The sequence below is a fragment of the Convolutriloba macropyga genome, chromosome 15 (assembly GCF_964194025.1).
Source record: "Convolutriloba macropyga chromosome 15, txConMacr16.3, whole genome shotgun sequence".
In the NCBI taxonomy this organism is placed as follows: domain Eukaryota; kingdom Metazoa; phylum Xenacoelomorpha; order Acoela; family Convolutidae; genus Convolutriloba; species Convolutriloba macropyga.
Window position 1 is genome coordinate 6324855 of NC_134482.1, and position 23831 is coordinate 6348685.

The following is a 23831-nucleotide window of genomic DNA, read 5'->3' on the forward strand; positions in this document are numbered from 1 at the left end:
AATTGATAAATCAGAAGGTAAGCATAAATATTTAAAATGATAACACATGACGCAATTATATTGAAAATCAAAACAAATCATTAACAATTTACAGCTAATTCATTACTAATTTACAGCTAAGAGTTCAAATAATAGGAACACCATAATCAGGAGTTCAATTAATCAGGTATCAGACCTTCCCGAGTTTTTCTATTCGGAACAAAACTTTCAAGAATTCAGCGCACTATCGAAGTCATAAATTTTTACGTGTCCACTTCCAAGGACAGAGGGGAGAGTGAATTTTGTATTACATTCAAGGAAGCGTAGCGAGTCGCGCCAATTTTGCTTTTAACAGCCTATGACCATGTCATAGGTTTGACTTCTGCGGTTAATTTATTCAATTCATCTGTCCATCCCAACAAGGATGCCAGCTTTTCTACTCCCGCGTCGCAAGTAGTCTGCACAAACACATCTCTGTATGCGTGGGATGAGTCGAAGTCCAGTCCAGGGTCCTTGATTCCCATCATCTTCCGGATGAACCAGCCAGAGGGCACGTCCGGATCCTGGCCCACCTACATCACACATCGGACTTCACTAATACAATTTAAGAGCACCTTCTGAAGTTTCTTTTGAGATATAGAGTCTCTGAAGATGACCAAGTAAAGTTAAACAAAAAAACAGACTAAAATTTCAACGAATTAATTTCGAGTGATGGACCGCGACAAATCAGAAACTATAAAATGAATCTTGGTATTGCAATGCCAAAAATAATATGTGAAAGCAGAGAAATTTTAACAAAGTCAATTAATCGCTTTATTGGAGAACAGATAAATGTAACAATCTGTTGATATTTTCTGAATTTAAATATTTGGAATCCACAAAAGCTCATCGAAACAATCTTTAAGTTGTAAGCAAAGGGAAGAGTCACTTCTAACCTCACAGCCGTCAACCAATCAAAACCAACAAAATATTATCTCTGAAGAAAGACTACAACAAAATTTCATGCTGATTCGACAAATCGAGATCTAACTTGGACGTTTATACCATCCTATTTGAGCAAGCTGATTTTCAAACATTCGGAATGCAATAATTCTAATTTTTGTTGCTCTTTTTCCTCTTTCCAGAGCTTGTAATGCAGTACATTTGCAATCCTCAATATCAAAGAGAGTGTGCCACAATTACTCGCCTTCATGAGGTTGATTAGAAGTCTGGGGCAGGAGGGTTGTGTGTAGTGCGGAAGGCCACAGAAGGGGTACACTTGTAGAGAAGTGCCCATTATGATCAACAGATCACACCTGCCCATGTCACTGTTGCTGGAACAACTACACCAGTAAATGCATTGAGTTTCATCTTACGTACAGACCTACACGATAGTCGCAAAGAGATACGTCAAGGTCTGGCATGTAGAAACTGATGAATCCTGTATTTTTAAGCACACCGATTGTTACAAACTCTTTACTGTGATAGAAGAACATTAAAAAAGACAATAAAGCAAAGCGTTACGAAGCTGTTACATGGTTACATAAAAATCGACGCCTATTTTTCCTATTTCATTTTGAACTGTTTACTTTTGACTTAATGATTACACACGACTATAAGAGCAAAGTGAATGCTACAGAAATACCCAAGATCCCGACCTGTATTGAGCGTATCTCCTGGGCAGAGCTTCGCCAAATAGCACCACGTCTGGTTTGATCAGGCCCAGACAGCCCTCTTTCTTATCACATGTGGGCACACCCTCACCCCCATCAAGCAGTTTTTCTCGCATCTCCCCCATGGAGTAAGCGGCCTTGCACTTCATACATGTAGATGTGCGGATAGTGCCATGAGCTTCCACATTCAATTTGTCAGGAAGTCCTAGCCAATAAATTTGTACATGAAATGCCACGCCAAATTATTTTTGTAATTCTAATGTTTCTAATATCCAGATCATTTTTTTCGAAATTAGCGGGACCTTTATTCTATTTTGTCCTGCAAATCGTGATCACTGCAAACTTATTATCGGACGCAGTAATTCGTCAACACATATTCGCGAGAACATGAGTTTTTCTCAACGGGGTTTGAGTAGATTTTAATTTCTGTTGTTATGCAACTTCAACCATTGTATACGTTGCAATACTACCAACCAACACGTGATGTATGGGGAGCGTAAGTCGACATACAATCTAGCCACATGTTACGTAATAGTTACGTAATAGTTATGTTCTCATTTCAGAGAAAAATGTTGACCGCTAAATCAAGATAGCGCATAGCATTTTCAATATATTGTATTGCAATTTAATAAAATTCGTCATTTTTAAGACATCCAGTGGTTGCGAGCCCCGGCGGACCACGATCAATGGCCATGCCTGCCATTCAGTGTGGCTGCAATCCGGAAATCGCGTTTCTGTCATCGCGGAGATGCGCGCCTACCGGTGCTACAGGGACAATTTATAACGGTATCTCAACAATTTTCAGGGTAATTGACCTCATTTTCAAAACTGATTGCCTATCGGCAAATTTATGTAAGACGTTGTTATTCAATCGATGTTTCCTTCAGCCAATGTATATTGGCGAAATGACTATAGCAGCTTTCTCAAAGGAGTTCTATCTAGAATGATCAATATCCTATAATATCTAAAGAATAACCCTTTTGAAAGAAAACTTCTGCTGCCGTAAAAATGACGCAGTTAAACAACTTAACCGTGAAAAAGGAAAACTGTCACAAGGTAAAGCTGGCAAAGCGTCGATGCTATTGGACACTTATAACGAAGAAAGTTAAAAGGCGCGCACACAAATGCTCTTTAAAGTCGGTGACTGGAGAAAAACAAGGGCTAGAAAAACCATTGAACGATCACACACCATCGTTTCCACAAGACTTACATTTGATCAAGTTAAAAATACACTGCTCTTGAAGAACGAATTTGGAAACGAGAGAAGATTGCAAAACGCTCAGCAAAAACACAAAAGTATCTCACCTACTGAAGGTCCAAATAGAACATAGGTTCAACTCAAACGAAGTAAACTTGACAAATAAATCAGTTCAAAAAAGAACCAGCAAGCTAGAAAAACCATTCAACGATCACACGCCATCGTTACATAGTTTTGCTTTGTGCCATGCATAAGCCTCACATTGGCCACCAAAAAGAAGAGAGTAGAGTAAAGGGAGCTCAGAAGACGACATGGAGAAGGGAACTGAATGCTAATAGGATAACATACCCGGCACATTGCCGGAAAATAGCCGCCGTTGATTCCAATAAGCATGATTGGGATTGAAAGAATAGAAGATGTTGAAAAAAAAAGATGTTTGTACAAAAACATTTTTTAAGTCGATTTATTTTGATGGCATTTCGTAGTTGAACATAACGTACTTCTGCTTCTTAGAGAGAGGCTACAGGGGCTACTATCAATACCAATAAGCATTAGGGATGGTAACTAAGGCTTATAGGAACGACGTTCAAATAGCGGGCATCTAAAATTGGACTTTATGGGTTTATCCCGTTTCTACTTCTGACTTCAATTTTTTATACTGACTCTGTTCATTTTGAATTGCTTTGCTGAGCAACTGATGTTCAAAACCACTTTTTATCAGAATGAGAGAAGAGAGAAACTAGCCTAGAGAATTCAAAAAGATTTCACGCAAAATGTTGAAAAAGCGGCAAAATGAGGTAAAGCCAAACATTTTTTTATTCGACGAAGTAAAAAAACATAGCAGGACAAGTCCTGACGTACAATTCAAAGAATTTTCATTGACTAAACAGAAAAACTAGACCAAGAATGGACTATAAGTGAATTGAGAAAACCATTTTAAAAAAATCAGATCAAAAAATAAGAAAAAACAGAAAATCAATGTCGCGTGTGACCAAAAAAACCACTAGCGAGAAATGAAAATTCAATTCAAACAAAAAACTAGGCCTAGAATGAGCTGTAAATTGATTGGGAAAACCATTTAGAAAAAAATCCGATCCAAAAAATCGAAAAAACAGTAAAAATCAGAGTGCAATTGCCGCATGTGAACAAAAAACCACTACCGAGAAACCGAATTTTTGTTCAAACACCAATTTCGCACTCTACTTTAAAATTAGAGCCAAAAAAATTCGCGCCGCAAAGCCACTCGCTTTTTCTCTCCACTTCCTGTTTCGGCGTGACCAAAATCACTACTCCAATTTGACTTCAAAAATCATGAAAATGTGTGAACAGATCTTAAAAAGACAGCGCCCCAATAAAATACAAATTCTGAATTGTAAAAAAAGACAGCGCCCCAATACAATTTATAATTCTTTGAATTATAAAACATAGCCGGCAGATTGCCGGAATAGCTGCGAAAGAATAGACCTGCGTGCCATATAATAGAGATAGAAACAGATAGATCTAAAATGAAAAAAAAAATCGACGCCGCTCAAAAAACTAGGTAAAAAACATTCAGCGATAAATTAATAACGATTGTTAAAATTCATTCCACAGAAGCCTCTTATTAGGGACCTTTACTGCACATATGAGTTCCTTTGACCTTAAACAAATTCAAATTAAACTTAAGTTTTAAAGTGCAAAAGTCATTTTATTGAGTGAGGTAAGTCACGTATGATCAAAATCTAATCACGCAAATAACGTAAAAACCTTTGCTAAATCGAGTGAGAAATGACGTCACGCGCGCAAATGCCGTTAGTGAGAGGAAGAAGTAATTCAGAAAATTTGACTTTTTCAGCTTTGCTGTGTGAACAAATGTAAAACGAAAAAAGAGCGTCAGACGACGAAACAAAAAAAACCAAGAGCACCGCAATATAGCTACGCTCAGCTTACAGCTTCGCAGCTATAAAAATAGGAGCGCTATAATAGCCGGCTGAGAAGATGAGGGCGGCTATTAATAATAAAGGTAATAGGATATCAAGATTCACCTTCCACAGCCTTACATTTGATGAAGTTGAACAATACACTGCTATTGAAGAACGAGTTTGAAAACGAGAGAAGATTGCAAAACGCTCAGCAAAAACACAAAAGTATCTCACGTATTGAAGTTCCGAATAGAAATTTGGTGCAATTCAAACGAAATCAACCTGACAAACCGACAACCGACCACAACTTAATGCTTGCGTAAAAAGTGACAACAAATTTAACATTGAACTATCGTGTTATAGGTCACCACTTCTAATTGTTGAGAACTTCTTTCTGAAAAAGAAAAAATCTTATTTCGTTATTGCCTGGCAAACTGAAAGAAGTTAACTTCAAAACATCAAGCAATTGTAGCTCGATAAAAAGCAGTAAAACTACAATGGTATCGTCGAAAAAACGCAGGTGGGTTGCAATTCCTTGTACTTATCAGTAGAAAATTATAATTATGGAGAAATTTCTTGATGTATATTAATTCGGAGAACACAACTGAAACCATTGCAACAGTTTATCTTAATCCGTCTATTACAGCTATTAGTTCTATTCCAGGGAGTGGAAAGCTTCAGTGAAGAGTTTTCAACATTGATAGGCCGAGAATTTAACGAAACTGATCAATCGTGGCATTTGATAAGGTCTGACTAGGCGAAAAAGTGATATGATATTAACAACTTAGCGAATCACTTATTTCGGAGCGATCTTTTCGTGTTCTTAGAGAACTTCATTAAAGACCTGAAACTCATTTTCAATTATCAAGAAATACGCATTGATTACACAATCAGCAACGAATACAGCACAGTTGGTAGCCTTCTTGCATTCAAAACAGGTGATCATTATTTTCTAAAAATAACCTGAAAAACAAAACAATGGATCATACAGTAGCATTGAAAGTGAGGTTATAACTTTACAAATGACCTAAAAACTAAGCTTTTTGCTGCTTCAATCAATTTGAAATGAATGAAATCACAAGCACGACAACTTTAAACCTCACCTGAGATTGTCTAAACCTCACCTGAGATAGAAAAGGCAGGACTAGTCTCCTTGTCATACCTTAGCAGTAGCCTCGATTTGATCAGTTGTGTTAAATTCACGCCCAATCCACCTCAAAAAATCTTCACTAAACCCTTCTATTCCCTGGAAAAGCGAAGAAATAAAACTAATAGTTATAATAGAAGGGTTAAGATAAACTGTTCCCGATAAACAGTTGTTTTCTCCGAATTGATATACATGAAGAATTTTCTCCATGATTTCAATTTTCTACTGATAAGTACAAGTGATTGCAGCCCACTTGTGTTTTTTCGACGGTACCATTTCCTTTTTTACTGCCTTTTGCATCGAGTTACACAATCTGCTTTTTGTATCTCATGTCGACACACATGATTGAAAAATAAAACGGTTTCCACTAACAGCAAGAAATTACGCCCGATCAGACTAGGAGAACACTTTAAAGCATTTTCTCATTCAATATAAAACTTTTACTTGGACCTTAGTTGGTCAGAATCAACAGATCTCAAATACTACTGGCGAAATTTCAACTTGAAATCTCTGCAGTTAAAAGCAGGAAAGGTTAAGATGAAATAGAATGTTGAAAAAATATTAAACTCAGTGAACAAGAGATTAAACCGGTAAAAACAACAGTAACACAATGTGCCGTGATCTGAGGGCTTCAAACATTACTTAAATGAACAAAATATTAATTTCTTTACCCAAGACCTAACTATACTAAATCGATAATTGAGAAAGCGCTTATTTTCTCTAGAATCTATTATTAATATTTTAAACTGTATGCACAATTGAAAACAACTAGTATGATTCTAAACACGACTTCTAATTTATCCAATAATCCTAGCATAGAGACTCAAAAACCTTTTGATAAAGAAACACCATTTGGCTTTTCTCCCCAATTACACCATTGAGACGGCAATTTTACAGGCCAGACTGGTGAAAAGCAGTTACACTAATCAAACTGAATGATTACGGTTTCCTTCAGGAAACAATTCAAAATTTGAGAGGCACTATTTCTTAAAACACTGGATAAAATAGACTGCCCAAGCATTAAGAAGAACTGTAATCTATTAAAGATGAAGCGAGCATTGAGGTTGATGGACATAATTCAATTTTATTACAAACTGTTAACGTGTTCAGGTCCTCCTTCTGCTCGCCATTTTCTTCTATTTATAAAAAGAATCTTCAGGTTATACGTAACACATCAAATCAGAAATAAAAACTTATGTTCATGATATAGTTAAAACTACATCTCATGTTCATGATATCACTGCGATCACAAAAAAACATGCAAAAAGTTTCTGGTTTGAGCTCACCTTCCAAGAAACAAGAATACTAATGACTGCAGTAGAAAAAGAATTTCACCAATCCAGTAAATTCTAAACACTAAAAAATATTAGGAATAGTGCTTGAAATAAACTAAACCGAAGAAACAAAAGACAAATTGCGCAAATTTGATACCGAAAACTTAAATCAATGCCATCACGTGCAAAAAAAACGACAAAAATTCGCGACTTGTAAGAAACAAGCTTATCTACCATTCGATAACTTTCCCTCCGATAACTTAATGCCGCTCTACGATAACTTAATGTCATCCGGGTGTTATCTGTTTATCCCGTTTTTATGGACGAAAAGTCAAAAGGGTCAGATGACAAATCGCATTAAAAAACCACAGGACTTTTATGAGTGCTAAAAAAATAAAGACGAGTAACGGATTAAGGGTCAATGTAAAATTATCATGGAACCCCGACCTTTTAATTCGAATAAGAACATACCGGCTTGGATTTCCAGTCCGTCCACATTTTGAGAGTAATTCCTCAGCAGAAGTCCTTTGTCCGACAACAACTTAATAAAGCAGTGAGCTTTTGTTGGTTTGTATTCTCTGTCAATCAGCTGACGAGCAATGTCATAAAACGGCTCAGGATGCCTCTGAAATGAGAAATAGATCATTCTTTCAACACTAAGTTATATCAGACTAAGTTCATTTTCATGCAAAGTTTATAATAGGAAGCACATATATGCTCAAAAGTTGTACTCATAGCCTCACTTTTTTTGCTACTCATTTTGAATGCAAATTAAGGTCTAGAATGCAATGATTTTAACTGCACAAATAAATTTTCGGCTGGAAAAGACATTACAGACAGAATCACGCTGTCTTTTGGGGTTATCTCCGATCGTAACCGATAGCTGAATTAATAATAAGAACAAATGCTGGTATTTGTTGTCAGGGATTTTCGGACTCTTGTGATCTGAAGGCAAATTGGTCAATTTTTATCGTCTATGATGAAAAACTCGTGAATAATTCAAAGGTTCGAAAGAATATAAATTGTTGTGTTCAAATTTTTCCAAAGGAAAGCTTCAGATAATAATGCAAAGTGATCCTAGATTGATGGGATTGAGAGCTGAGAAAATCTTTCTGAAAAAAAATCAAAAACATAAGATTTAAAACGAAAATTATCACTAAAACGAAACTGTCGTAAAACGATGTATGTAACATGCCCGACTCCGTAATTGGAGTCACCCCTCTTCGAGAGCATATGACAGCTAACACAATTTCGTGTCGTTTGCGCTCTTTGGTTACCACTTCACCGATACTTTGGTTACTAATATTCACATGACTTCACCAGCCAATATTCTCACAAACAACGGTACCACGCGACGTTCCTGTCACGTGGACAAGGACGATGTCCAGTCAAGCTAGCAGCCTCCCTTTTTCGACAACGAAACCTACTAAAAAGTCGAGTGTCACGCAACTTAAGCGTCCTAGAGTTTCGAACGCACAGTAGGCAGCTCAATAGAGCAACAAACTATATTTTGTTATCAGGTGAGTCATTATATCGGCATCCCTCTCTATCCTCATACTACGATGAGAGCCTTGAATGGAGGGTAAACTTCCAAGAACCACCCTTCACGCCATAACTATGTAAAGTGACCCTAGATTGATGGGATGTTTGATTGAGACCCGAGAAAACCTTTGAAAAAAACAATGACATAAGATTTGAAACAAAAACTTTTACTCAAACAAAATGGTCCTAAAACATGTATGTAAGAGGCCCTAAACATGTATGCACAAGTCTTACCTCTCAAAGATGAAAAAAGAAGTAGTAAAAATTATATAGTTTTCTGAATCCAGTAAGCAACAAAAGACAAAAAAAGCCAACAAATATAAAACAAAATAATGTAAAATTTAAAAAATCACTTAAAATTTTTCGACAAAGAACGTCTAATAGTAAAAATCATTAGCTTTAACTAAAATACTGATTGGATAAAAAAAACCAGATTAGTAGGTCAATAGTTGTTATTTTCTTGAAACTCAAAATGGTTTCATTGAGAGAACAAATAACCAACAATTACGGTCACCACCAAAAATTCACGATTCTTAAATAAACAGTATCAAATTAAAACGTCAACCTCAAAAACTCTATTTTTAATAAACAGGATTAAATAATGTTATGTTAGAAAGTAGATGATTCTTTAACCAAAGATACTAAGCCAGAAGTCACAACAGAACGACAGAACCGCAGTTCAAAAATTATTCATTGGTTTTTAAAACAAGTAAAGTCATTTAAACCAGTATCTTAAACCAATGAAATTGTGTATGCTAACTCATTCAAATCCAGAAAACCAACTTAACCTGTTAGCAATTACTTAAAAATAACATTACAAGAAAAATAACAGATACAGTCAAACCTCAACTTTCACAAGTGTCAGAGCAATAAAAAACCATAAGCCACAGTCAAAACATTCAAACAATTTCGAAAAATAAGACGTTCATTTAGCCCTCCTTATAGTTTAGTCGGCTGAGCAGGCTCTAGGGCAGTGCTTATGAGAAACGAGTAGTTTTTAGCTGAAATAACTGATTGGTGTCGGTTTTCATTTTAAAAAGGGGGTAATTTACAATAAAAATTAGCAAAATATTCTCAAAAATAGTGAACCAAAAGATCCAGCATTCCCGTCTCATCTTAAAAAAAACACCGTTGTCTTAGAACACAAATTATTTCAGCAAATAAATGTTAGGAAAGATTCAAATTGAGCAAGTGACAAAAACCGTGAAAACCAGCCACTGTTCACCAGTTTTAAGCCCTGACAACTCCTATGAAAACACGAAAATCGAAAAAAGCTTATACATTGTACGTTTGAGGGGATTTGAATGATCGCAGTCAAAACTGCCTATATTCTTTAATAAACAGGATTAAATAATGCTATGTTAGAAAGTAGATGATTCTTTAATCAAAGAGACTACGCCAGAAGTCACAAAAGAACGACACAGAACTGCAGTTCAAAAATTATTCATTGGTTTTTGAAAACAAGTAAAGTCATTAAAAACAGTATCTTAAATCAATGAAATCATTGTGTATGCTAAATCATTCAATTCCAGAAAACCAACTTAATCTGTTAGCAATTATTTAAAAATAACATTACAAGAAAAATAACAGATACAGCCAAACCTCAACTTTCACAAGTGTCAAAGCAATAAAAACCATAAGCTACAGTCAAAACATTCATATAATTTTGCAAAATAAGACGTTCATTTAGCCATCCTTATAGTTTAGTCGTGTGAGCAGGCTCTAGGGCAGTGCTTATAAGAAACGAGTAGTTTTTAGCTGAAATAACTGATTGGTGTCGGTTTTCATTTTAAAAAGGGGGTAATTTACAATAAAAATTAGCAAAATATTCTCAAAAATAGTGAACCAAAAGATCCAGCATTCCCGTCTCATCTTAAAAAAAACACCGTTGTCTTAGAACACAAATTATTTCAGCAAATAAATGTTAGGAAAGATTCAAAGTGAGCAAGTGACAAAAACCGTGAAAACCAGCCACTGTTCACCAGTTTTAAGCCCTGACAACTCCTATGAAAACACGAAAATCGAAAAAAGCTTATATATTGTACGTTTGCGGGGATTTGAATAATCGCAGTCAAAACTGCGTATATTCTTTAATAAACAGGATTAAATAATGCTATGTTAGAAAGTAGATGATTCTTTAATCAAAGAGACTACGCCAGAAGTCACAAAAGAACGACACAGAACTGCAGTTCAAAAATTATTCATTGGTTTTTGAAAACAAGTAAAGTCATTTAAAACAGTATCTTAAATCAATGAAATCATTGTGTATGCTAAATCATTCAATTCCAGAAAACCAACTTAATCTGTTAGCAATTACTTAAAAATAACATTACAAGAAAAATAACAGATACAGCCAAACCTCAACTCTCACAAGTGTCAAAGCAATAAAAACCATAAGCTACAGTCAAAACATTCATATAATTTTGCAAAATAAGACGTTCATTTAGCCATCCTTATAGTTGAGTCGTGTGAGCAGGCTCTAGGGCAGTGCTTATAAGAAACGAGTAGTTTTTAGCTGAAATAACTGATTGGTGTCGGTTTTCATTTTAAAAAGGGGGTAATTTACAATAAAAATTAGCAAAATATTCTCAAAAATAGTGAACCAAAAGATTCAGCATTCCGGTCTCATCTTAAAAAAACAAAAACACCGTTGTCTTAGAGCCCAAATTATTACAGCAAATAAATGTTAGGACAAAGATTCGAAGTGAACAAGTGACAAAAACCGTGAAAATCAGCCACTTTTCACAATTTTTAAGCCCTTAAAACTCCTATGAAATCACGAAAAACAAAAAAAGCATATAAATTGTACGCTTGACGGGATTTGAATGATCGCAGTCAAAACTGTACTATAAATATATGAATCGGCTAAAATTGACAACAAAAAACAGGTAATCGTATAGCTTCAAACCCCCCCTCACTAAGTTTGCTGGGAACAATTAGTTGAGTTAAAGCTGTCACATACATTGACACTTCGGGCGATTGATCTTGTTTCGAAACTTTCTGTTATAGTAAGGTTTCAATATCAATGTATAACTCGAATGATTGACGATATGAACTCTATTTTTTGACATTTCAATCAGTAATATAATAGATCCGGCTTCTGAGAACTCTTGGGGTGCTTCAGCACCCCTGGTTTCAGTAATAAAAATTCTCATTTCTTTGAGCAGTGTACAGTAAAACAGCCCTGGCAAACGATCCGAAAACTGTTCGTAAGCGAAAATTGTTTTTCCATTATAGCAACTCCCATAGTGGTGTAAAGTAGTTCATGTTCGGATGGAGGTATGGCCAATGAGAAAATTGTTTTTTTTCTAGATGCATGCTTTCAAATGTTTTTGAGCTTAATTGAAATACATGCAATTTGACAAAAGAATCGGTAAAGCGAAAAATCACAAAAAAATGACCAATAGGAGTAATACAATTGCTACGAATTTCGTTTGAGACCAATTAAAAGCAGTTTCCTCGGGGAAAAAATCAATTAACAAAACAATCAAATAAATCTGATGAATTGCAAAAATATGTTCTAATGTTCTAACAAAACATACATCGACAAAGCAAAAAATTGAAAAAAAGCAAAAACAAAAAAATTATTGAATATAAGTGTCGTCAAAGTTAAAAGAATACGTAACAAGGTACCAAAATCCTTCGAAACGTCATCTCTCAATGATGAAAAAGAAAAAAGGAAGTAGTACAAACAATATGGTTTTCTCAATCCAGTAAGCAGAAATGCCAAAGAAAAGTCAACAAACATAAAAAACAAAAGAATGTAAAATTCAAAAAATCACAAAACTTGTTTGACAAAGAACGTCTAATAGTAAAAATCATTAGCTTTTAACTAAAATACTGATTGGATTAAAAAACACAGATTAGTAGGCCAATAGTTGTTATTTTTTTGAAACTCAAAATGGTTTCATTGAGAGAACAAATAACCAACAATTAGGGTCAACCCCAAAAGTTCACGACTTATAAAATAATATCACGAAAAATCAACCTAAAGAAATTTCTATTACCTAATAACACAATTATTTGATGTTGTTAGAAAGCAGATGAGCCTTTTATCAACGACACTAAGCCAGAAGTCGACAAAGAAACGACAAATAGAAACGCAGTTCAAAAATTATTCATTTGTTTTTGAAAAGAAACAGTCAAATAAACCAGAAACTGAAATTAACTAAAATCAAAAATTGCACCTCAGAAAACCAACATAACCTGTTAGAAATGACCTAAAAATGACATTACAAAAAAATAACAGATACAGCCAAACCTCAACTGTTACAAATATCAAAGCAAAAAAAAACCATAAGCCACCGTCACAACATTCAAAAAATTTTGCAAAATAAGACGTTCATTTAGCCCTGCTATTAGTTTACGAAGACTGTCGGATGAGCAGGCTCCAGGGCAGTGATTAAAAAATTAGCAAAATATTCTCGAAAATAGTGAACCAAAAGATGCAGCATTGCAGTCTCATCTTAAAAACCAAAAACATCATTGTCTTAGACAACAAATTATTTCAGCAAATAGGAACAAAGCTGGCAGATTGCCAGAAAATAGCCGCAATAGATTCGTAGATCGACAGTCTAAAAAACAGTAATTTTGTTTTAAAATCTGTATAAATTATTGCTGCCTCTATTAACTTATTAGACCTCATCTCCCATTTGACCTTATCTCTTTGAATTAAAGTAAATAAAAGTCAATTTCAAATTGAGGAAGTCAATTTTGAGAGTGAGGTAAGTCAAGTGTGACCAAAAATTTAATCACGCGCATGAACGAAAAAACTCGCTCCACTAAGAGCGAAAATGACGTCGCACATGCAATTCAGTTGAAGTTGCATGAACGAATGAACAAAGGTGGCTGTGACGTCATATGGTCGTAATAAAAATCAAGACGACGAAATAAAAAAAACCAAGAAAAGGCCAAAAATAGCCCAAGATATCGCTTTGCAGCTATTAATAAATGTTAGGAAAAAGATTCAAAAAGTGAACAAGTGACAAAAACTGTGAAAATCAGCCACTGTTCACTGTTCAATTTTAAACCCTGGTGACTCCTATGAAAACCATTAAAAAACAATGACATAAGATTTGAAATGAAAACTTTTACTTAAACAAAATGGTCCTAAAACATGTACGTAAGATGCCCGAAACATGTCTGCAAGATGCACAGGGGTGGGGTGAAGTTGGGGGAGGGGGTCAACTTCCAAGAACCACCCTTCACACCATAAGTATACGTCTCCAAAACCGTTTGTGAATCGCACACTTGGAGACTAGTGAGCTGAAAGGCTCTAAGGGAACTTAATGCCCGCGGGGTGCCACCTGTTTCTCATGTTTTTGAGGACGAAAAGTCAAATGAGCCAGACAAAAAATCGGTCAAGCAAAAAATCACATGAAAAAGAGCAACATGACTTATAATTGCTACAAAATTTGTTTGAGATCAATTAAAAACATTTTCCTCGAATAAATTAAATTAATATGAGTTAAATTCAAATTATTAAATTAACAATTAATTAGAGCAATGGGTCTGTTACTTTTTTCAACTCAAAACGGTTTCATTGAGAGAACAAACAACAAACAATTACGGTCGACACTAAAAATTCACGATTCTAAACAAACCGTATCAAATAAAAATGTCAACCTCAAAAACTCTCTAATTTTTAATAAATGGGATTAAATAATGTTATGTTAGAAAGCAGATGATTCTTTAATCAAAGAGACTAAGCCAGAAGTCGACAAAAGAACGACAAATAGATCCGCAATTCAAATATTATTCATTGGTTTTTGAAAATATGTAAATTCATTTAAACCAGTATCTTAAATCAATTGAAATTATTGTGTATGCTAACTCATTCGACTTCAGAAAACCAACTTAACCTGTTAGTCATGACTTAAAAAAACATTACAAGAAAAACAACAGATACAGCCGAACCTCAACTTTCACAAATGTCAACGCCATAAGCCACTGGTTCAAAACGTTCAAATAATTTTGTTAGATAAACTCCGATAACTTTAAACCCCGATAACTCCTATGAAAAGACAAAATTCGAAAAAAAATTGTATATTGTACGCTTGACGGGATTTCTAATGGTCGCAGCCAAGACTGTACAATAAACAAATGGATCGGCTAAAATTGACTGAACAAAAAAAAATGTTGATCGTATAGCTCCTTTCACCCCCCCCCACTAATTTTCGTGGAAACAATTAGTGGAGTTAAAGCTATCCCATACATTGACATTGCGAGCGATTCATCTTGTGTCGTACCTTACTGTTATAATAATGTTTCAATATCAATGTATAATTCTTATGATTCACGATATGAAGTCTTTACTTTTCTTGATACTTCAATCAGTAGTATGGTAGATCAGGCTTCTGAGAACTCCCGCGGTGCTTCAGCACCCTTGTTTCCTCAACAACCTTCCTTCCTCTACAATGGTTCCTATTGACGCTTCTACTGCAGGGCGCCGGCCAATTGAACGTTCGCCACGTAGGGCGAGTCTGGAGCTACGCCAAAGCTCAAAACTTATTTTTGTCGTCATGTACGTGATCACGTCAGAATATGAATCTTATAGCAACACCCATAGTGGTGTAAAGTAGTGTATGTTGAGAGGGGGTTATGAGGCACCGACCAAAAAAAATTGTTTTTTTTTCCTAGACGCATGACTTCAATTGTTTTTGAGCATAATTATAATCTCATGTTCATGAGCTGGTTCATCAGTATCAATAAACTGATCTAAAGATCTGAAATTTTTGAAACCCATACATTTTTGAAACCAAAGTAAGAATGAATTAAAATAACCTACCTTGAAGTAGTGAATTTCAAACATTGCTTGAGGGAAAGGAAGGTTGTACTTCCCCAGATTATCATAGAGACCTGACCCCGGACTTCTGAAATCAGGGATACCAGCGGCTGTACTCATCCCAGCTCCAATCATTGTGATTATATTTTGGCATTTTCCCGACTTGATATAGTCGGCAACAGACTCTAAAGTTAAATCGTCCAGGATTTTTTCCGCTCTAGATGAACTATAGCTGGATCCCATAACTTTGATAATGTGATTTTACATCATCACTTTCTTAAACTAACTTATCAAATAGATGGTTTGTTAAATTTGATGCTAAACAATCAAATCAGTTAAATCAGACCACGAAGATGTAATATGTCGACGATTTAGACTGTCCCAAGGCTTACCATCAGAGAACTGCCGAGACAGTTTGGTCAACAAACGTTCTGTGTCGCCATACAGGCGTTGCGACATGTGATAAAATTAGTGAACAACAAAAAGGGACTTTGATCGAACAAATCTGAAATGCGGCGAGGTAACCTTGAACTTCACTTCGTTAGGTTAATTATAACAAATTTCCCCGAAGTCCGAGTTGTCGCTAACAGTAACAAATACATAGGCTGAATTACCTGTTTGCATCGCAAGGGACATTCAGAGCTTCAAAATTCTTCATGTTTTCTGCTCTTAGGTAGATTGAATTAGCAATTGGCAAAAGTTTGCACAAAATTTTGAAAGCCAAATTAATTTTTATGTCTAAAAATTATCTACTAGAACGAGAGTAATGCATTCCTTACTAAAACTCATTTGTCAGGTGCAAATTAATTTGAAAAATAACCGTTTTCCAATTTTGAGTTTGTTGCTAGGTTGATTTTATCAACATTAATGTAGAAAAAACTGATTCGTCAATTTAAAACTCTAAAAAAAACGTTTTCGAACTTTACTTTCATCGTCTGGTTAAAACTATTTCACAAACTGTTTACGGGTAAAATGAAAAATGTAATATTAAAAATTGAGACCACAAATTAATCAATTCCAGGAAAAATAAATACAAAAAACTTCGAATCAAAAATCTCCGTATACACATATTAGCCTATTAACAGTCTCATATTTACATCTTATCACTTTCATCATATATTTCCCTATTCCGCATTTTTCGATTTTGGACGTATTTTGTATTCCTAGGGTGCAATCCTAGGTTTCAACATTAAGTTCAGCAGAAAAATAGATACAACTTTTGAGCGTCATAGAGTGACATCAAATTTTCAAATTTTAGGTGGTGAATTCAAAATCAATAGAAAAAGTAAAATACATATACAAATTAAAATCAGTCATCATTTCTTATGTACAAAATGCATAGTAGTGTGCGTGAAGAAGCAAACGGAAAATTTTCTACATCAAACTTTCTATAATAATTTAAACTTTATAGATAAAAAATGGTTTCTCAGATGTCATTCAGGGCAGCCTTGTAGGCGTCTTGAGCATAGCTAATATCGTAACACCAAGTTCTCTACACAAATCTGTCTTCGAAGAAAAATGCTTGAAGTTGAAACCCCTAGTAGAGGCTTTTAATCTGACTTCCAAAGCTAGAAACCAACAAAAAAAAGTACAGAAGATCCTTCAAGAACATCCAAACAAAGCATCGGGCACGACGCGGGCATGCGCAACATCACAATCATCGAACATTATTCTGATCTCCAAATATCCCTATCTGCCAATCAGCTAATTCAAAAAGTCCGTGTTCTACCAGATTGTTGGCATAGTTCACTGTCAAACAGTTATTCTTGCTAATTTGAAAACTCTGAGCATTCCTGTTGTCAACATTGTGCGGGATTTATCAAAGTCAAAAGGGAGTATTCTGAATTTCTGGTAGAATTTGTCGAACTGAATCAGATAAACTACCTCAAACTACAGTCTGAGAGTAATCCAGGATAACGGAGTTGATGTCAAATTGCTCTTACATGACAGCAGAAACCTTGCACAATTAGTTTGCTGGGTTACATTGCCCAGTTTCAAACCTAAATCTATATTTCACTTTCTGTCTCGGCAATCTACAGACGTGTCAAAAATTACCATAATTCGCTATCGCGACAAATTCCAACAGATATACCTTCGTGTCATGTAATGTAAGTTGAAAAATTTTAAAATATGCGCTTTGAGCCCTCTTGTATTGGCCTTTCTTGTGTGACAAGTATTGGTATCAAAACTTTTGCGCCCCTAGCAAAGCTATTATTTCGTCACATGCTCAAAAACAAAAGGAGAGAAGCAAGCAATAGTCAATGGAAGAGAAGTTGCTCGTAAAAAAAAGGGAAAAATTGAGGGATTTGGTAAACAACATTGACTGATGCTTCAAGGGTTCCAGTTTTGCAGACGATAAAAACAATAATATGCGTCTATATGCTCAACAGTGTTTGAAATTTTATCAAGTTTTTCAATTTTCGTAGACAAAAGGTTGCGCTTAACTGCATCTCCAAGCGCTGCACCTAAAATAACAAGCTGGTCTTTAGCTGTCACTTCTATACCCGGACACACTTTTTGAACTTGTTGCAGAATTGTTATGCTGCGTAACAGTAGGATTTCCCAAAAAAAAACAGCTCACACTTAGAAAAATTTAGACTCAAACCAAGATCGTTTTCAGAGCTCATAACCCGCTTAAGATCTTTCAACACAATTTTGTAATCATCGGCTAAATTTCCATCACCTAATAACCATTCATTAATTTTCGTATCAAAAGTTTTTGAATTGTCTCTGCAAAAAGGGTAGGGGCTTCAGGATCCCCCTGCTGCGTCACCTCTTCAGATGAGATTGTATCGCCGTAGATCAGGTAACTAGGCTGGCTGTAGGCTGAAAATCCAAAGGATACACACTGGGTCTTATAGCATGCACATGTTTTAACATAGTCTCGCGGTTCAGTGAATAAAAAGCATTTTTGAAATCCAACTTAAGCAAAACCTGCGTTTTAGGAGACGACTTTTCATGTATGTTTCGAAAAAGATGGGCCACGATCCCTGCTCCTTTGCGAGTGCCTTATCCAACTTGTTTTTTTCCAAAGTATTCCTTTCCTTCATCTGAGACATTGGATCCAGCACATTTTGCAAAAACTCGCGGCAAGTTGTTGCTTATGGCAATGGGCTCTAGACCACCATATTTATTAACTGACGAGATTAAATTAGATCCAAAGAAAAACGGTCTAAAGTTCTCTGGGACTTCCAATAGACTTACACACAAGATCGCTCAAGACTTGAGGAGCCAAGCCATCGGGGCGAGCGCCAGACCCACTAGGAAAAGATGTTACACTTTTATAAAAGTCGTACTCGCTGGCTATAAAACTTTCTATATTTTCAAGGGCAGGAACATTGATAGAACTACGCTTCGGATGTTTTGAAAGCAATTTCTCAAAGTTTTCAGTGTTAAAAGGTGCAAAGGAATCATCAGAGCTAGCTAAACTTAATCCCGCTATTAAATTGCCTTCATCTAATTAAGCTGAAATTAGTTTAATACGCTTTCCAAAGTCCGAGTTGTTTTTACCTTGGAGTCCTTTTTATCAGCAGTCGGCAAGGTCAGATTTTTGCATCGTACCTTTTGATTGAGTACAGAACTGATACTGTTATTTTTACCAGATCTTTTGGGCTGGCACAAAAAAGACATGATGACACTAAAATATCAACAAACTACGACACACCCTCGGAACTCAATGGAACAACCAATGCAAGAGTGAAAATCTAGTGGCGTACAAAATCCATCACCTGATTATTGACCATTTTAATTGTGAACACTAGAAGCTTCGTCGGCTTGGATACCAGAACGAAACGCAAATTCAGATTTAATCCCCAGATTGAGATATCTTGGATTGGGGAAATATATTATTATTAGAAGTAAAGAACTTAAATTCCAACAAACGGAATGCATAGTAGAAGAAAAACATGACAGTACAAATTGACAAAACAACGTAGCAAATTAAGATCTGCAGTTCACACAGCGACCTGTAAGAAAATACTTACATGGCCAATAGTGGTTAAAAGAAAGTGTTTTGGCTATGAGAAAATTATCTAAATTCTTACAAAAAATTTTAAAAGATGACATAAAGTCAATGACGTTGATAGAAATTAAGTAATTGGCGGCGTGAGTAGTTCGAAAAGAAAACAGTTGTCAGTTTTGAACTTTTTGTTCAACGGTTGTTCAAAAAAGCTTTTGACCGATCCTCGGGAGCTGAGTGTCGTTCTATTGACATGTAGCTTGATGTCACTCTCCATTGTTCCATACCAAGTTTTCACAGTAGAATAAGGTCACCTCGCGCGATTTGATAGCAAATTGGATAAAAATTGAGTTTTGTAAGTGTCTCGTTGTAGTCCTCAGACCTAATAACCCAGCGCAACACTTTGCGCTGAAAACTTTCTAACACTTACAAAATACCAGTTGTAACACACCAAGCTTTGAAGCAGTAAAGTAAGACAGATTAAATCATCGTTTGGTACAACGTTTTCTTGCGGAGAATAGAAACTTGAAACGGTATGCTTCTTTTCAAATAATTAAAAATTTTAATACATTTCGCAAGTTTCCTCTTAACATGTGTTGTCCAACAGAGATCTTCAGTAACTACCATTCCCAAATCCACAATCTCTCTAGTGAAAAAAAATCCCGCTTCTCCTAGAAGTGAGGGAGACTGGCTGCATTTAAATTTCATTGCTTTACACTTTTCTGGATGAAATTCTAGTTGACTTTTGATTGACCATTCATAAATACCATTGATGTCACATTGCAGTCCGTCGAAACAATCAAAGCATAGCAGCTTTAGGTCTTCGGCATACAAGTAAACATGGCAGTTTTGCACATAGTCAACAAGATTGTTCATGCACAAGATAAACAGAAGTGGTCCAAGGACACTTCCTTGTGGGACACCAGATGTTACAACGGAGGGCCTAGAAAAACAAGATCCTATACGGACAATTTGGTGTCGATCAGCGAGATAATCCAAAAAAAGATGAAGAAAAGCTTCGTCAAACCCAAATGCTGCCAGTTTTGTTTGTAATCTATGATGCGGAACGGAATCAAAAGCCTTTCTGGTATCAAAATAGACGCTAGCTTAAGGGAAATTTTGGTCAAGATTGTTGTAAAGAACATCAAAATATGAAATAAGTTGAGTAGTTTTGCTGAGTCTCTTCATAAAACCATGCTGAGCGTTTGTGATTAGCGGCCTAACTAGTGGATACAAAAAACTGAACAACCATTTTTCAAAAACCATAGAAAACTTTGGAAGCAAGCTGATCGGACGATAGTTGTTAACGTCACTTGTTGAACCATTTTTGTGTAGTGGTGTGATATATGACGTTTTCCATTCTTTAGGCCAATGCGAGGACTTTTGAATAACTTGAAATAATGACATTACTGCTGGTGCTAAAATTTGACAGCCATCACGAAGTAAGAAAGATGGTACTTGATCTGAACCCATGGAAGAACTGTCATCACATTTGCTCAATATGTTTTCAATTTCCAACACTCCAAACGTAACATCTTGTAATTTAATACTCTGATCCGAAGCTGTTGGAACATTCTCGTGAATTTTACAACTATAGACAGAGCTGAAAAGATCATTGAATGTATTTGCCTTTTTATCGTCAGTTGAAAAAGTGACACCGTCGTAATTCATCACAGGCGGAAAACCGCTAGTCTCCTTGAGAGTCCTGAGTAGCTTGAAACAGTCATTGCTGCTCGTCAAATTAAATTTCTCAATGAGAAGACTCGTGTCAAGTTCAATTGTCTCTGAAAGCTCTTTCTGATTTTCCCTCATTTTCAATAAGTCCGATAGTGCCCATTTTTTTCCAGACTTCTCTTGATCGTCTCGCTTTTATTTAACAAATGCATGGTTTGCAAAGAGTAAAAAAATGGAGCTGATACACGCTTTCGACGTTTATTAGCTATCGAAACAGAGAACGCTTTTTTCAGCTCATAGTACCATAATGAAAAGAAATCGGAGGCTTTAAATTGGAAAGTTAGAAGTTCGTAGAGGGAAAAAAGCTCTTTTTTTTAAACGCTTGAAAACTGAAAGATGATTTCGAGTAACTAGAACTTCGTATACTTCTGTAATTATTGATGAGTGGAACTTGGAAAATTATTGGAAAGTGATCTGAGAAAAGCTCTCTTGGGAGATGGAATAGAAATGACTCTAGGGAAGTGAAAATGAGATCTAGGCAGTTCCCACGAATGTGTGTAGCCTCATTAATTATTTGATTTAGACCTAAGTCCTTGAAAAAATCCAATAATACATCATCTGAAGAACTAGACGAGGAGAAACATGCCCAAGCATCTTGGGCATGTTAAAATCACCTACAACATAGAGCTCGAAATTCGAAATCAAACCACGCTTAAAGCAGAATGTATTTAATTTTTTGATATAAAATGATATTGATTCCATCAAAATATGATTGCCAAAGAAGAATTTTGAAGACGATGGCGGTCTGTACACAACAATAAAGAACACAACTTTTTCTATTTGGACAACTGCACAAGCAGTCGAAAAGGGGTAACTGTCTTCTGATAAATCAAATACTAGATGCGACACAGCAGATGATGCTGCTATTAAAACTCCGACTTGTCCACCTTTTTTCTGTCCGAGCGTGAAATAACAGTGTGTGAGACCCACCAGGAAAGATTTCAGAATCTGTGATCTGGTTATCGAGCCACGTTTCTGTAAGGAATAGTAAGCTAATTTTTTCCACCTGTGCTACTTTCAGCAATTTCAAACGTTTTTCAAGACAATTGATAGATTGGCAATTTACAAGTAGACAATTAGAATTCATTGTTAGTCAATTTAGCGATTCATTCAAGTTCACCAGGTTACCGTGGTAGTATAGTTGTAAGTTTCTGATTCGAAAACCGTTTTTACTTTTCCCTTCACTGATCATCTGAAATCACTTTGACAGAATCTTCTTTTCCAATTCTCAATCCGATTGCGTCAAAAACTTTCTGATATACACTGGAAAGCGAAAATCTTTTAGATAATGGCTGCGTGCAAAGCAAATTTGCATGAAATGTGGACTGTTTGTTGTAATCTGAATTGGTCTATAAAGGCGTCTTTCATTGTTAGCAGGGTTTTTGAACCTTCCAAGGCGTCTTGCCTGCACAATATTTCCGTCTGATTTTAGACCTATAAAACTGATAACTTCGTCAAGAAGCTTCGTGTCAGACTCTATTTTTTTTTAAAAAATTTGCAATTTCAGGCAGATCGTTAATCAGAAACTGCATTGGCTCATTAGCCGGTTTTTTATTCGTTACAACAGCATCACGAAAAGAGGGCAAAGTCTCGTTGAAAACTTTTCCGAAATTGTCCTTGATATGATTCGGCATTGCTAGCTCATTAATTTTTGGTATTTCAGTACTGATTTAACTTTAATACATTTCGCAAGTTTTGTTACAACGGAGGGCCTAGAAAAACAAGATCCTATACGGACAATTTGGTGTCGATCAGCGAGATAATCCAAAAAAAGATGAAGAAAAGCTTCGTCAAACCCAAATGCTGCCAGTTGTGTTTGTAATCTATGACGCGGAATGGAATCAAAAGCCTTTCTGATATCAAAATAGACGCTAGCTTAAGGGAAATTTTGGTCAAGATTGTTGTAAAGAACATCAAAATATGAAATAAGCTGAGTAGTTGTGCTGCGTCTCTTCATAAAACCGTGCTGAGCGTTTGTGATTAGCAGCCTAACTAGTGGATACAAAAAACTGAACAACCATTTTTCAAAAACCATAGAAAACTTTGGAAGCAAGTTGATCGGACGATAGTTGTTAACGTCACTTGTTGAACAATTTTTGTGTAGTGGTGTGATATATGACGTTTTCCATTCTTTACGCCAATGCGAGGACTTTTGAATAACTTGAAATAATGACATTACTGCTGGTGCTAAAATTTGACAGCCATCACGAAGTAAGAAAGATGGTACTTGATCTGAGCCCATGGAAGAACTGTCATCACATTTGCTCAATATGTTTTCAATTTCCAACACTCCAAACGTAACATCTTGTAATTTAATACTCTGATCCGAAGCTGTTGGAACATTCTCGTGAATTTTACAACTATAGACAGAGCTGAAAAGATCATTGAATGTATTTGCCTTTTATCGTCAGTTGAAAAAGTGACACCGTCGTAATTCATCACAGGCGGAAAAGCGCTAGTCTCCTTGAGAGTCATGAGTAGCTTGAAACAGTCATTGCTGCTCGTCAAATTAAATTTCTCAATAAGAAGACTCGTGTCAAGTTCAATTGTCTCTGAAAGCTCTTTCTGATTTTCCCTCATTTTCAATAAGTCTGATAGTGTCCAATCTTTTTCCAGACTTCTCTTGATCGTCTCGCTTTTATTTAACAAATGCATGGTTTGC

General features: G+C 35.7%; 1 protein-coding gene across 1 annotated transcript; it reads right to left on the reverse strand.

Moving 5' to 3' along the window:
• Positions 1-10: 10 nt before the first annotated feature.
• On the reverse strand, positions 11-15850 carry LOC142354471 (NAD-dependent protein deacetylase sirtuin-2-like). The gene is made up of 5 exons (XM_075406775.1): positions 15481-15850; positions 7623-7776; positions 1617-1836; positions 1166-1292; positions 11-551 (listed from the first exon to the last, which is right to left on the reverse strand). Exons 1-5 carry the CDS (start codon positions 15718-15720, stop codon positions 336-338), a joined length of 957 nt encoding a protein of 318 aa, XP_075262890.1. The 5' UTR covers positions 15721-15850; the 3' UTR covers positions 11-335.
• Positions 15851-23831: the final 7981 nt, after the last annotated feature.

Bases quoted from the DNA above. Each gene is read 5' to 3' on its own strand.
- LOC142354471 (XM_075406775.1), bottom strand. From the start codon at position 15,720: ATGGGATCCAGCTATAGTTCATCTAGAGCGGAAAAAATCCTGGACGAT. The intron at 1,837-7,622 runs GTATGTTCTTAT...TTTATTGGCTAG, and splicing joins CGGACTGGAAATCCAAGCCG to GACTTCCTGACAAATTGAAT. The intron at 552-1,165 runs GCGAGTAATTGT...TGTGTGATGTAG, and splicing joins TTCTAATCAACCTCATGAAG to GTGGGCCAGGATCCGGACGT.